Source organism: Falco rusticolus, chromosome 1 (assembly GCF_015220075.1).
Source record: "Falco rusticolus isolate bFalRus1 chromosome 1, bFalRus1.pri, whole genome shotgun sequence".
NCBI lineage: Eukaryota > Metazoa > Chordata > Aves > Falconiformes > Falconidae > Falco > Falco rusticolus.
In genome coordinates, this window is record NC_051187.1 from 77009036 (window position 1) to 77025077 (window position 16042).

Below are 16042 nucleotides of genomic sequence, written 5' to 3' on the forward strand. Positions count from 1 at the left end.
TGATATTAACAGATGTTAGGTATTAGGGAGAACATCTGGATTTTTGTAACTGTCAATTCTGCTAGGAGTGTCAGCCTCAACTTTAACATCAGTTAGTCAACATTGTGTAGTTTGTGCAGCTTATTCTTGTGTGACACGTGGCAGCAAACTACCTTCCCTGTTGTCTTTAAGTGCCCTACTAGGTGGAGGTACATCTCTCTCTTAGGAATTCTTCACTACTAACTTTCTTGTACTGCAACCCTTAAAAAAGATAGATAAAGCCTCATTATGTAAGAGAATAGCAGATATCCCAAGGCAATGTCTAGGTTTTATCTGCAGCTAGTTGATCTCTTATTTGAGAAGCATTGCTTAGTTATGAAGTGGTAATTTTCCTTTCTGCATAATGAGGAACAATTTTGTCTGTCAATAGATGGAGGAAACATACAGAAACACAGGAAGACAATGGTGATAAAAGCATTGAAAAAGCAAACTGATTATTTCAATCTGATCTAGATATCAGTTAATCCAGGTGTACAGGTTCCTATTTACTGGCAATTTTAGTGCTTTTGCTGACATCTCTGTGGACACAGATGTTAACAGAGCAAGTTGTAGTATTGCTGCCAGCCTGTGGCCTTGGAGCCAAGACCATGGGACTGCTCTTGTCTCTTTCTCAGCTCAAATGAAGTCCAGTGGGTAAAACGATTTTTTTCTTCTCTTTCCGTAAAGTTTTGATAACGTCTTCAGAAACATGGGAACACGATGCTTTCAGTGTCTTTGTAAGCCCTTATTTAGTACCTTTTGAGAGCAGACCTCAAAATATATTTGCATAAAAGAAGCTGAAAGGTTAGGAATCCATGTCCTATAAGAATCTTTTATCACCTTGTCCCTGTGTAAAGGAGGAGCGCAGGACAGAAAAAGGGTGGCACATGACTTTTTCATTCAGATGGACGCTTTATGTCATTTTGAGGCCCTGTCACTGAGTGCCTGCAGCTCTGGTGCTCTGTCTTTGCTTTCAGGGAGACAGTTACGTTTTAGCTTCTAGTTCTAATAAATGTGATGATGAGGTAGACATTAAAGGCTTAGGACAACAATAAAGTTTTTCAAATATTTTACTTATTTTTGGGTGAGGTCTTGAACTCCATTTTGTTATATTTTGCTCTCTAAATGAAGGAGCCACAATTTAGGTGACTGTAGGCTATTTACTCTGGCTCTGCCAGGTGAAGTGTGAATGAATAATTTCCTATCTGTGACAAGAGACACTTGTTTTTTAAATATAACTAGGGAAAAAAAGTATTAGCTAAAGAATTAATTACATATTTTTTAAAGTATCCCAAATTAATCTTTAAGTAAGATGACAGCAGAAAGCTGAATGATACAAACTATCCTCTACAATGTCGTATGTTTCTCTTTAAGTTAATCCATTTGATTCACTGTCCACCTTGTATTATTTCTGCATAAGGCATCAGGCTAGCCATTAAATCTTCAATTATTTCCAAACAGTTTACATGTAAAAAGGTTGTTCTTGGACAGGAATTTACCAAATAGATGGAAAAAAATGTTGGAGGTAATTTGCAAGTATCACGGAGCCAAAGTATTCCTTTCCATCCTTTTTTTTTCCCTAAAGAGCTGAAACCAAGATGTTTTGTCATAAAACAATGAATGGAAATTATTATTTTTGGGGGGCAGGAAACAATTAAAAAACATTTTTTCATTCAATTTGAACTGAATTTTTTTCCTCCCCTAATTTTTCATTCTGGCAGCCAAAAAAACCCTCCAAACCAAACCAAAAAACCAAAACCAAAACAACAAAAAAAACCCCAAACCCAAAAACGCCAAAACCCCCTATTCTTCTCTTTAGTCCATTAAGTATATGCATATGTTTGTAGTTTAAGGCACTTAAATCGTAAGTGCCTCAGTGTATTTCTACGTGATCTGTTTTGTACACAAGCACTTTTTATGTGCAGTTGCTGTATGTAGGCAGGTGTCTACTTTTGCACATGGAAGCATTCATCATTTCTGTAGTTAAAATTTAGCAAGGCCACTGAAAATGTGACCTCTGTTACGTTCTTTTGGGGAATTAGAAAAATATGCTGAATTATAATCTTGATGTATAACAGACTGCAGCTTGAATCATACATTACTTTCATCCATTTTACTAGTATGAACCCTTTGACTTACTCAGTTTTTGTTGATTTTATAATGTTGAAAAGGAAGCAAAGACAAGTGTTAGAAGGAAAGCATGTGTATAAAGATTCATCTGACATTTTCTTTTTGAAAATTGTAGGCTTCAAATAGCACTGTAGGACATAGTCATGGCTAACCTACTCTTCCAACCCATATCCCCTTGGAAAGCCTTTCATTAATAATATTACTGCTTCTGTGAGTTAAGGAGGACACTGTTGGTAGTGATTACACTACAGATAAAGTGCATCCTTCCGTGCCTCCCTCAGTTGGTGATTTCTTTACAGATTTTGGCATGGAGAGGTCATATGTCTTGCTATATGTTCAAAGGCACTGTAATAATATTAATTACAACAGGCAAAACAAAAAGACTGTCACATTTATTTGCTTTTTTAGTTACATTGTCATCAGTTGTAGTAAAGGTCTAAGTGAAGCAAAGGACTTGGGTCTTTAGTTCACCATAAACTGACAAGAAAGTTGTTACACACTACTCCTTTTATATAAAAAGCAACTGAGAAAGTTGCTGCTTTTTTAATGTAAATGGCCTCTGATATTTAGTGAACTGTAAGGTGAATTCAGTATTCAATCTGAAATTGCAATATTGTTAGAACAATTATCAAGGAGTCATGACAGTTAAAAAATATTTTAATTATACAATAAGTTCACTGACAGTTGTATTTCCTACTAGTATGATCTACTATAGGAAAGGGAGTCTTACATGGGGAATAAGATCTAAATACCACATTTTAGCATAGCTCTGTGACTGCTTCCATTTAGATGAATACTTTACAAGAGACAGACTGAGAGTTATTAAAATAATTAACTAGCATCTCTGAGAGTCTGGCTTCCTTTCCCATATTGATCACATACTCACTGTTGTATATTGAAGTTTAGATCCAAAAAAAATTTAGGTACTTGCCTTAATTACAGATGCTCGGACATCTTTGTTTAGATGCTGCCTGGAGGAATTTAGACATGTTATCAAAGACAGAGCCATTGGGATTGCCTTTATCACCTGTATGTGGGGTCCTCAGTTGACCCTGATTCAAACCCTAGGTTTTATTGTCAGTAGTTTAATACATTTGAAGGCTCTGCCAAAACAACAGAGGTTCTGTTTTGCCCCCGACTGGCATGTCTGGTTAGCAGTGTGTCAACTGGGCAATACAGGACTATACAGACAAATTCTGCTACCTTGGCAGCATGCTGTTTCAAACATCACAGTTGACGACAAAGTCATATAGAGGAGAGCAAAAGCCAAAACAGCACTTGGGAGATTAAAGCAGTGTGTCTAGAACGAGAGAGGCATGTGATTTCAAACAAAAGTAGCAGTGCATCACACAGTTGTCATCACTAGTCTTCAGTACGACTGCAAGACTTAGACAATTTAAGTTGCTACATTAAACATCTGAATAAATTCCACATGTGCTGTCTTTGTGACCTTGGTGGAGTAGTACAGCAGGATCACTCCTGCCACTGAGGTATTTGAGTGATCTCAGAGACTCAGCAGTAAAACAATACTGTTGCAGTTTCAGCTGTGCTGCAGTTTGCTTTGTCTGGATACAATATGGCTAACAGATCAAAGGTAAACCACCGTAACACTACAAAAAGTCGCTGAATGTGTGTCTTAATGTATGTGGGATGAGATCCATGATATGGGATACTGTAGCTAAAATCCATCTGCTCTAGCAAAGAGTGTTTTGATGCTGCGAAGGCCCATGAAGAAAATCCTGAAGAACACAGTAGAAAAGCTAAAGAGGAAGGCAAGTGTAGTGGTTATAAAAAGCTGTGTCTGTGACATCTGAGATGAGCAGTGTGTTGTCAAAATCAGGCTCATTTTTCTGGAATGAAGCCATGGAAGCTTAATTTTTATTTAATAAGTCTTTGGGAGTCTCCAGCATCAGCATCATCACCACCGTAGTCAGGTGGTTTGCAGGTAACACAGCAGGTGATACAGTTATTACTGCTCATCTGAACTAGGAACATCTGGAATAGATGCTCTTTTCTATTGAATAGAAACGTGAATTTACTGGGAAGTATTATCATCACATATAATTTCTGTTAAATTATCTCTCCCTGATTATGAGCTTTATCAGGAACAGAAATAACCAGCAATCCTCCAGCAAATAGTTTAAACTAGTTAGCTTAAAACCTGCATTAAACTGTCTTATCTATCAAATGATGCAATCAAATTAAAAAATGTGATCATAAATGAACTAGGAACAAATGTACAAAGTTGTTATGGCAACTGAAACACTGAAGTAAAAATTATGGATCCTAAATTCTTGCAAATAAAAGTAAATTAATTTCCAAGGTAATTGGAATTTCTTTCAAAAATTATTTATCACAGCATCATCTTTCATAGTTCCAGAAGAATTGATTTGATGGCTTTCTAATGAAATATAATTAATCAAGAGGAAGGTTTTAGTAGCTTATGAATTACTATCATCTTGAAATTTATCTTCTAATCATAAGTTACACTTGCTGCACTGTTGCAGTCTTTTCCATTGATATTTTATTGGGCATATATATTTTGCACCTGAGCAATTAGATTGTGATTGCTGTTATGTATTGTTTTATTGTAGCTCAAATCTTTGCATAATCCATTGAATCCTACTAAATACATCTTTCTTTCTTACTTTGGAAGAGTACTCCTTTTTTTATTCTGGTGAAATTCAGCAATACATTTGGATGGGTCTTCTCAATGGAGCAACAAGTGTTACTGCAGCAACAGCATTAATAATCATTAAGCCTTTGTTTTCTTCAAACAGTTTAAGCTGAGTGGGTATAAGGTGCTGGATTTCTTGGGAAATTTGCCCCAGGAATTACAAAGCTGTATGGCTGTATTTTTCATGGGGTTTGTGGCTGTGCTGGGACACTTCCTTGAATCTCAGGAATTTTACTTAAGCCAGAGAATTGTGGAATCAGTGGTACAGTTACTCTGCTCTGTCAGAACATGGTTTTCAGTCTGCAGAATCAGAACAACCATAATGGAAATTAGTATTTTATTTTTTTTAAAAAAAGTCTGGACAGGCAGAAAAGTTATTTATGTCTTTTGCTAAAAATCCACAGAGGAGAGGCTTCTATTTCACCATTGAAGCAGTATCTTTGCTGTATACATGCATCGTTTGCATGTAGTTTCCATATTACTCTAGGATAATTTGCATAATTGCTAGAGCAATTTCTATAATTTTTATAACATTATAGGATGTGAGACTGGGCAATATCTGAATATTTTATCTAATCTTTAGCTCTAATCCTGATGTTTTGCTAATTTCTCACTCTAGTGAGAGAGAATAAGCCACCTCAATATCTTGTACCATTACCATTACAGAATCACATAGTCACAAAATAGTTGAGGTTGGAAGGGACTTCTGGAGGTCATCTTGTCTGACCCTCCCTGCTCAAGCAGGGCCACCAAAAGCCAGTCACCCAGGACCATTTTCAGATGACTTTTGATTATCTCCAAGGATGGAGACTCCACAGCCTCTCTGGGCAACCTGTGACAATGCTCAGTCACCCTCACAGTAAAAAAATAATTCCAGCTGTTCAGAGGGCACCTCCCGTGTTTCGGTTTGTGCCCATTTCCTCTGGTCCTGTCACTGAGCACCACTGAAAACAGCCTAGCTCCATCTTTTTTGCACCCTCCCTCAAGGTATTTATATACATTTATAAGATCCCTCTGAATCTTCTGTTCTCCAGGCTGAACAGCCCCAGCTCTCTTAGCCTTTCCTCTTAAGAGATCTGCTCCCATCCCTTCATCACCTTCATGGCCTTTGTTGGACTCCTCCAGTCTGTTCATGTCTCTCATACTGAGCCTAGAACTGGACACAGTACTCTAGGTGTGGCCTCACCAGTGCTGAGGAGAAGGAATTTGAGAATTGTGCAGCTGTATGTTTTAAGTTTATTGATACTTGTCCTTCCTCTGTTTTTGCCTTTCCTCTGGGTCTCTTTGAAGACAAGTACTCCATCTGTAACAAAACTCTGAACACATTTTGTTACGCTTCTTGGCTTTATCTTTTCCAGAGGAAAACCCAATTCTTTCAGTCTATCTTCACTGGTTACAATTTCTAAGCAGTTTATGAGTCATCCTTGCCCCTCTTCAAATTCATTTTTAGTGAGTGTGTAAATATATGTATAACATCCAAAATTAGACACCATATTCTTCCAGAGGCTCCACCAGTGCCAGGTTTATCAAAAGAATTACATCAGTGTATTCTGTTTTCCAGTTCTGAATATAACCTAGAGTTAGTCTTTTTTCTTTTGCAGCACCATTGCATTCTTGGTTTAGTTCCCCAGAATTGTCCAAGCCTTTTCCTCAATATTTGAAAGTTATTCTCTATTTTGGTTTTGTACTTTGTTGGGGGGTGGTGGGGTGGGGTGTTTGTTTGTTTTGTGGGTTTGTGGTTGTTTTCTTTTTTTCCCTAGGAGTACTTTTTGCAGTTTGTTTTGGAGTATTTCATCATGTTGATTTCTGAGTATTACTTTCATCAGTCAGTGTCCGCTCCCCTTCTTTTGTCTTATCCACAAAATTTTGTGTGTTTGTTATTTGACCACACGGGTTTTATGAAAGTATTGATGGCAGACCCATCATATCTTTGTGATACATATCTCAAAATATTTCCCTGTTTAATAACTACTTTTAAAAAATGGTTTCTTCTAATAGGATATGTACTTCCATTTCTCATTTACAATGATTTTATCTGCACTGTTTTCTTTTTTACATTGAGACAATGTCAGCTAGAACTGTGTAGCAAAGGCCAAATATGCTACATTTTCTCCTTTCCTTTATCCACTTACCCTATAAAAGAAGGAAATTACATTAGTTTGACATGATTTGATTTTGACAAATCTGTGGTGGCTGTTTGTTATCATTTTAATTATCTCCAAGGTGCTTGCAAGTGGATAGCTTAATAATTTGTTTGGTATCTTTGTGGATATCAAAACTAATTCTGTAACTCCTTGGGCTCTTGTTTGCTGGTTTATATATATGGTTATATATACACACATATGTGTGTATATATATAGGCAAAATGTTTCCCTTTCCATAGTCATCGGGAATCACCCTAATCCTCTGTGAGGTCTCAAAGATGATTATTAATAGTTCGGAGGGGTTTTTTTATACTTTCAGGAGAATTTCATTATTCTGTTCTGCATTGAACTCAAACTACCATCTATTTTCTTTTCCTGACTAATCTGTCCAAGATAGCTTACATGAATGAAGAACTTTTCACTTGTTATATTAGAAAATACTTCTCTTGAGGCAGGAGTGAAGGTTTGACAGGACTTGGCTTCTTGCACATGGACATACTTGCTGATAAATGAGTAAATAAAAGATATGTAAACAATTTGTAAATTTTTGTGGTGTCTGAGGAAGCATTCGCTGAGGTAGGTAGCTACATAAGCACATGGTGAAGTCTGCCTTATGTTTGTACTTTATGGAGAAAAAATTTTTTTAAAAAGAAAAAAGTACAGGTCTTAGCATGCAAAAGACACTTTGTGCTTGTCAGCAAAGCTGGTCATATTGAAGCAGACATTGTGGAAGAAGCATGAGACCACCTAAGTTGTCACTTCAGTGAGTATGTAACTACAAGTGAATAAGATTATATGATGACTGCAGCTCTCAGGATCCAGCTGAACCAGAAAAAGGAACCAAACCTGTAGGTGTCAGTGAGAGATGTGGGACCACACACCTATGTACACATACAGCCAGTGGACCAAGCCACATTTTTTTAGTTTTCATGTATTGTTTCTACTTCTGAGCCATGGGTACATTTAGAAGGAAAGAGAGTATATGATCCAAGTCCTTTAATCTCAGAGCCTTACGAAAAAAGAGCAAGACATACAAACTAAATGCACATGTTCCTGTTTAATTAAGTGCACTTCTGATGGCGAAGTTTCCTGTGAGCCTGGATTGTTCAGTCATTATAATGTGAGCAGTATGGGCAATAATCTATAGATACCTACATATCTGCACAATGACTGAGGAGCAGAGACACCAGAAAGGAAAGGGGGAAATCACTGTATTACTTTAGTCTCTGCAACTATTTTTCAGCCTCTTTGGTAGACTTCAAGGCTCTGCATCTGTCTACCAGGGAAGATGCTTAGTGTGATGATGTTTCCCTGTGCTACAGAGAATCCACCCTTTCCTCACTTCTGGTCTACCCTAGTTCCACTTTGAACCTGGTATTCAGGACAAGAGAAATGACTATGTGCAGCAGAATGATTTTACCAAAACTGTACCATTCCTGCTGTGTCTGGATTTGGACAAAACTGAAGGCAAAACAAAAGGAATGAATTAGTTTGGAGAATGCTACTAAAGCTTGGAATATGAACTCTATGCAGTATGAACTGCACAGAAATTCTTGGCTTCAGAATCAACCTTAAATTCTTTGGCAAGTAAGTCACATAAGCCTGATACAAACCGCAAATACATTTGACTTTTTCCCAAATAGAGTCTTTATCCTTTCTAATTTTTTTTTTTTGGATGTCGTACTTACCCATTTTATTTTTGAAATAAATATGCTGACATTGAAAATGTTGGCTGCTTTGAAAGTGCAGCTTGTTTTTTAAAGTAATAAGATTTCCTTTTTTTAAAAAAAAAACAAATTAGTTTGTGGCTGGGTTTTATTATACAGTGGACTATCTGAAATGAAGAGGACACTCAAGAGTTCTTCAGCACAATGTGTAGATACATTGTATTGCTTAGAAATTAATATAATTTAATGATACTGCTGTGAGTTTAAACAATAGCAAATTACCATCTGAAATCTGTAACAGTTAAAAAAAATACACATCAGAAAAAACTGAAGAAGTTGCTCTGTAATCGTAAGGGATGAGTGACAGAGCTGGAAATTGAATCTGGTGATCCTGGGTTCAGCTCCCTTAATTCCCTATCAAAATCTGAGAGCTCTGCATGTTTCATATAGCAAGATAATAGACAAAAATGTTGGGTTCCAAATTAGAAAAGGTAGTATATTTCCAATTAATGTTCTAGATAGTTTGTTGAGGGGAAAAAATCTATAAGCTATAAGCTACATTTTTGCACTGTAAAGTTTCATAGAGAATTGGCAAATGTTCTCTAACTTAAGATATAACTAAAATGTTAAATGTTCTCTAACTTGTATATGAAGAGGAGTAAAAGTGGAAGAAAAATTAACCAGGGACCTTTTAGTAGAGAACCATGACCATGGAAAGGAAAAGACTGAACTGCAAATTTGAATCTGCAATGTCTGGTATTTCTTTGCAGTAAGATTTTACTTTTGATCTTTTTGTTCAGAGTCTTTGGACATATTAGCTACCGTTCAGACTGGGAACTGGTGAAAGTGGACTTCAGACCATCTTTCCCCAGGGAGTGCACTGATGATGACTATGAGTCTTGGGAGCTCACAAATCTACAGGTATTCACAGTCTTATGTTAACTGTCACAACTTCTCCGTAGCTTTCAGTTCAATGTAGAGCTGTGTGCTAGGAAAATGTTTTCAAACAGAATCCGGATGTTACATCCCCAGCTTTGATCTCCTTATGTTGGTTTATGCTGATTTTACAACTGTTTAAAATGGGAGAGGATTTTGTGTTCCCATAGGTTGTGTGATCTGTGCCTTGGGAAAAGGTGGAAGTATATCTGGTGGTCTGCCATAATAATAGGTGGTCCTGTTGGATTGTGAAGCATATACCAGAAACTGAAATGTGTAATATTGATTGAAGCAAATTCAACATGCAGTCATGTGTTCTGCCAACTTCCTGACCACATACTGTACTCGTATATAAATTGCCACAAGTAAAGCCCATTCCAGAAGTAATTTAGGATCTCAGTGGACCAATCATGTAATGCAGTCCAGTTGTTTTGGGCAATACCATTTCTGCAGTAATGCATTAAGGCTGTGCTAATCCTGGTGCTCTGGCCAAATCCAGTTTTGCAAAGCTGTGTTTCTAGACAATGTATTGATTAAAGAGACCAATGTGAGGTGTTGGGGTTTTTTTTACATTAAATAGAATATGTCATATTTATTCATAATCGTTCTGATTATTATGTTCTGCTTCTTCCAGTACATTTGTTCTTTCACTTTCTGCAGGGTCGGTGGTTTTTTGCAAGCTGGTCTGTGTTACTCCAGCTTTCCAGCTGTCATTTGATAGTTCTCTAAATGCTTCATTTTGCACTTCTTGTTTGGGAATGGTGTGTATTTACAAATAACGTTTGCAAATCTGAGCGTAAAGAGTAACAGTATCTTGGGATATTGACACTGAAATGTCTTTCAGAAATTAGAAACTACTAGAACACTTTGACAGAGTACTTACAGCTGCCCAATTACCAGTAGGGGGCGACGAGTCTTCATTTGCCTGTGTCCAATCGGTGCGCGATGTTGCCTGCCAACAGGAGATACAGTGATTTAGATGGAATTTCAGCCATCTGCGTGCATACTGAACTTTTAAACGGCCAGTTGTAGGCCTGTGCCTAGATTGTGCACACATGGAACATGGGTCAAATGGCATTTGAATTTTCATGTATATCTTTGGGTTAGTTCCCTAAAACACAGCGTGTGTTACAAATCTGTAATGGCCAGTTAGTGAACAGCGGTGGATATGAGGGCTTTCTATACCTATATACATTTGAATATGAGAGAGTTGTTACAAGTTTATAGTCTTGGCATCAAGACCAGAGTTTCTCAGGACAACATAAGGTCACATCTGTGTTGTGTAGGTTACAGTGTGCAATAAGTCCAGTGCTTTGCTGTTCAGGGTGATCGTTGCATCATGGGCCAGCAGAGGAGCTTTCGAAAGAGGAAGATTTCATCGTGGTGCATTAAAGGGAGAAGTTTCACATCAGCTCTTACATCCAAAGTGTGTGAATGTGTGAACTCTGATTTCTTATGGTGAGTCTGTCTGTGGACCTTTTGGTTTATTGCTAGTAAATACTTACTTTGAGTTTGGAATGGGTGTATTTTCCTCCTTTTGCCCTCTCCCCACATAGCTGTGTATAAACAAATTTCTTCAAATAACAGGTTGCCTTTGCATTTGCCTTTGCTTAAAAACATTGCCATGCTTTAAGTATTTGTTTCACCTAACTGAACAAATCCTGATGTTTTCCTCTATTGATCAAGACTTGAAAAATTACCATTGGATTCATGTATAAGGCAAGCAACCCCTTTCTATTTGCAAATGAATAAATAAAAAAAAAACAAAACAAAACAAATCAACAAAACAAAACAAAAAAAAACACCAACCAGAAGAAATGTGTTGGTCTGAGTGGCAAAGGACACCACATGAAAGTTAACTTTGCAGAACTGACAAAGTCATTACAACCAGTTTTTCCCCCAAGTGTGCACAACTCCCATTGATTGAAATTAGACTTGGCTTCATCAACTCCTATGTCCAGCTGGTAGAATAATACTAAAAAAACATTTTTAATGTTAAAAAAGTAGTCTCATCTGCCCTAAGTTAGACTTCTGAATGAAGTGGGGATAGTGGATAGTGACATGCTTGGTTTTGATGTTTTTCAGTGATTATGGTTTTGAGCGCTCTGCACTTCTGATGTCGGAGTCTAGCAAATGCTTTGCTGACTTTTGGTTTAACCCAGAAGCACCTCCTGAAGACTGCATGCTGGGGCAAGCATACACCAGCAGCACTGGGTAAGCTGATTTTACATTCTACTGGCTTGCAGAGGCATCCAGAGAGGAGGAGAATATTCTGACCAAAGGCCACAAAAATGGTTTGGAGGAAATGTAAATAATGTAATGTAAAAAGGAAATGTAAAAATGTAAAAACTGGGAAATGTAAAAGTTCTGTCTCTAAAGCATGTACAGAGGCTTCCTACAGACTAATGAAAGAGGAATGTTATTTTACATGTTCACAGCAGTTCAAAACCAATCTATTTGAGAAGAGGGAGAGCTATCTTGTTCTCAGTTTGGTTTTTTTTTTTTAATTATTATTTTTTTGTAACATTTGCTAGCCATAGTTACACTTCTGATACATTTTAGCCCATTGCTTGTGTTCAGACCAATTTTCAGTTTGCATCCAATGAATTACTCTGAGTAGCCAGTAACATCTCACGGAACTTCCCAGTCTCTCACTTCCATAGGGGTAAGGAGTTCTGTGGAGAACAGATTCTTTTCCTGACCATATGGAACACTCAGAATCAAAGGAAAGCTTTAGTAACCATAAACAATACCACACAGAATACACTAAAACGTATTCTGACGACCGTGCTGAGAATAACTTGCAGCTGGCATCTATTCTGGCTTATCATAACATCATCTCTGTCAGTTGTGGAGATGAGAACCAAATGATGAAATGTCTAATCCAGCAATAGAATTACAGTCTCTGTGTATATTTGCTTTACTGAGGTAAATGATGCCTTTTGGGTTGTGGCTGACAGCTGTGATATACAGAATAAGAATTCAAAAGAGTTGAAATCTGACTCCAATTTTAAAGGATGTTTAAAAATAACATACCTGAGTGAAACTGATCCATAAATAATTGCTGTATACATCCAAGTATTTGTTTACTAGCTCTTTAAAAGGCTTTTCACTCTTTTATATGATTATGTTAAATAAATATTTTAAGTGTTTTGAGAAATGCATAGATTTCAGATCATCAGCTAAGCAATTTGTTCTGGGTTAATGCAGAAGCTGCTTGGTCTAACTTCTTCCTGATCTTTGGGGTTTGAATTAAGATCTCGAGAGCACTGAAGACGATTGAATACTAGGAAAGGGTATGGCAGAGAGGACAGCAGACTGTCTAGCTCCTGGAGGGCTGTTCAGGCATGTTTCTAAATTTGGAAAGGCAGACTCTTCCAATGCATAAAAGTGAAATCCTTATCATACTCCACACTCTCTTTCTTCAATAGTTTTTACTCTGTAAAGGCAATGTCCCTCATCAAAATATTTGTATCATGAGTTGATTTTGATCACTTACGATCTTGTCTGTTTGTAAACCCAAGGAATATTCATTAGCTATGATCACACTTGCATTCACTACCTCTAATAGCATTCTCCTGCTCACCTCTGATTCAGTGTGCTCGCTTCTTACTGGTTTTGCAGGTATAGAAAAGTTGTTTCTAATGTGTGTGAAGGTGGTGTAGACCTGCAGCAGAACTTAGCACAGCGTATGTGTCCACTGATTGCTCCCAAGGGACTTCACATCAGCATCAGGGAAGAAAGCCTGGCTGTTAGACCTGGGGAAGACATCACTTTCATCGTCAGACAAGAGCAGGTAGTAATGAAAATTAGCTTTATGAAAGTTTCCTCCTTATTTTTAGGGTTCATTTCACTCCTGCCTGCTTTGCTGCTGAATGGAGATTAATTTGTGTTTGAGACTAAGATGAATGACTCTAAATATTGAAATTCTGTGTCCAAGTAAATTCCAGTAAGCTCAGTGAACCACCAAGTTCTGTCCACAGAACAGGATTTGTCTCCTCAGCAGCGTAGTCAGTCACTATTCCTTAAAGGCAATGGCTTCTTGGAAAATCAAAGGAACTAAATTACCAGTTTCTTTGGACTGAACATTTCAACTGCTGTGACAGAGAAGAACAGAAATGCAGAGAACAGTTAATATTCTGGGTTAAGTGTTTTTGAAAATCTGCCTTTCAGAAAGGAATGAGGAGAAGCTTTATAGAAATCAGCAAATAACTCAGCATAAAATCATTTATTATATATCAGTTGTGTTGCCAAAGGTATGGGTTTTTTCTGTTTATTGAGACAGGCAATACTCTAAGGCCCTGATCAACAGCACTGAGTAACTTTTGGATTAATTGTTTGCCATGGTTATGTTTTCTAATTCTTGTTTTTTAGCATTAGGCTATAACTGCTGTGCTCAGGTTACTAGAGTAATGTACTTCCTGGCTAACCCCACTGATTTGCAAGAACTTGAAGAAAGTTCACACATTTTGGCAAACCCGTGCAATATAAATCGGATACTTGGGATTTATTTCTGTACTGGTATCAAGGAGGTTACGTGCGGAACACTGGGCTGCTTAATGCTTCGCAGACTCTGTGTCCCAATGCTTGCAGTGCCCTAACAGTTTGCATGGCAAGTTATACTGCCTTCTCTTTTTATAATTTGTTTGGAAATGTTTATTGTAAGAATAGAGCATTTGGTTGCAATTTGGACTCTAATGGTTTTGATTGGCAGTTTGACTATTTTTCCTACTGAAGCTTTCATGAATCTCTGTGGCAATACATAAAACATACAAAACTATTCAAAAACCTTCCTTTAGAAGTGAGGAATCTTGAAGGGAATCCCATGCAGTGTTTTCTGATGAAGTCTTTGCTCAGTACCTCGAAGTGGAAGGCAGATTTAGAAGAAATGTAGCAGTCTGCTGCCCCCTATGGCTATGAATAATATTTATACTCAAATGTCCCGAGTGTTTTTTAGGATTACATCTATACAACAAAGTCTAATGAGAATTCGCAATGATTACTGAGGTTAAGAAACAGCTCTACTAGTATAAACCAAAACATATGACTTATGTGGCCAAACAAAATTAAGTTACCGGGTTATGTGAATGCATGTCACTAGGTGCAGGAATGCCAGATGTCACGGAGTATAGAAAGCAGGCTTCCAGTATGTTCGGACAGTTTGCAAGTGACATTAGAAATAATAATAATTTATAATATTTTTTTTAGCAAAATATGTTGGTTGAATGTAATAATTTGGTGACACTCATCTATTTTGCATGGAATTGGAAGCCTCAATTCCTTTTAAATTTAACTGCCTCTTCCCTCTGTGACTCTTGTTATCTCTCCACTGCTCTCTGTCTTTCCTAGTCATGGAAACAGAAATGCCTTGGTGTTTTGAAGACAGCACTCTCATATTTATAGTAGGGAAGCTATTAGTATAAAAATTAAGAGAAGCCAGCATCTACTGCCTTTCAACACTGGTTTCTGTCTCACCTGGAAAAAATATGCATGTATTCTTGTTAGCGTAAGAAAGAGCAAACAAGAACTGTTTGCAAACTAATGTCATCTAGAGATTCCACTTACTGGCACATTGCTGGCAAGAAGACATCTTTTTTGCTTTAAACTTTAATAACATATTACCTCCTCTACTAAATTCTACCCATCTGCTGTCAAAAGAAAGATGTTATTTGGAAAAAAAATACTCACAGTGAAGAAGCTTTCAAGGTCCTTTAAGTGTCTTGAAATATGGTGTTTAGGCACTTGATAACCCTACAGGTTCCTTATTAAGGGTATTCTTTTACATTATAAGCAATGCTCTTTCATCTGATAAAACATGGAAGAAAATCAACCAAACTGCAAAATCATAAAAGGAGGAAATAATATTATGTTTTCCTTTCCTTTGTAATGCCAGGGTATGTAAGTTCTAGGATAAGTTTCTTCCTTTGAATTTACGTTAGTGCTGCCTTTTGGGATGATATTTTGATACAAACCTATTTCAGAGAGTGGTTTATGGGGAAGTTAAAGTGATTTTTGAATACTTCGATGGGTTTCAGTCTTTCTCTGCTCTGATGGCCATTCAGGTCACCTGACTAGCATATGGATGTATGTGTTCCTTTCCTAGAATCAATGAAGATTTTTAAACCAACACTATGATTTCACAATATGGAGATTTTTCTACCAAGTCTGGCCCTGCAACCTGTTTTAATTGCATGACTGATGGCTGCGTACTGTGGCAAACAAGCAGAAACATACTGCTGAAGACCAAGGAAGCAGGTCTTGCTAAGGGCAGTGCTGCCATTAGTATTGAACAAGTGTTGCTGCTCACAGCTAAAATGAATTTTCCTTTGACTACATCCACATCACCAGTCCACGTAGCACAGGCCTGACTTCTCTCCTGAGCAGCTACACTATGACAGCATGAGTGATGGACATATGTTTGTCATCTGATGGTAGTATCAGTCGTGCACTATTTTAGGCCTGAGTTTAGG

At 37.4% G+C, this 16042-nt stretch overlaps 1 protein-coding gene across 1 annotated transcript in view; it reads left to right on the forward strand.

The window, feature by feature from the left end:
• Positions 1–16042, forward strand: part of SORCS2 (sortilin related VPS10 domain containing receptor 2) — a 579315-nt gene that overhangs the window by 522439 nt on the left and 40834 nt on the right. The window contains 4 exon segments of the mRNA XM_037385456.1: positions 9437–9557; positions 10897–11030; positions 11658–11786; positions 13197–13368. Of these exon segments, the coding sequence (XP_037241353.1) occupies positions 9437–9557; positions 10897–11030; positions 11658–11786; positions 13197–13368 (556 nt within the window).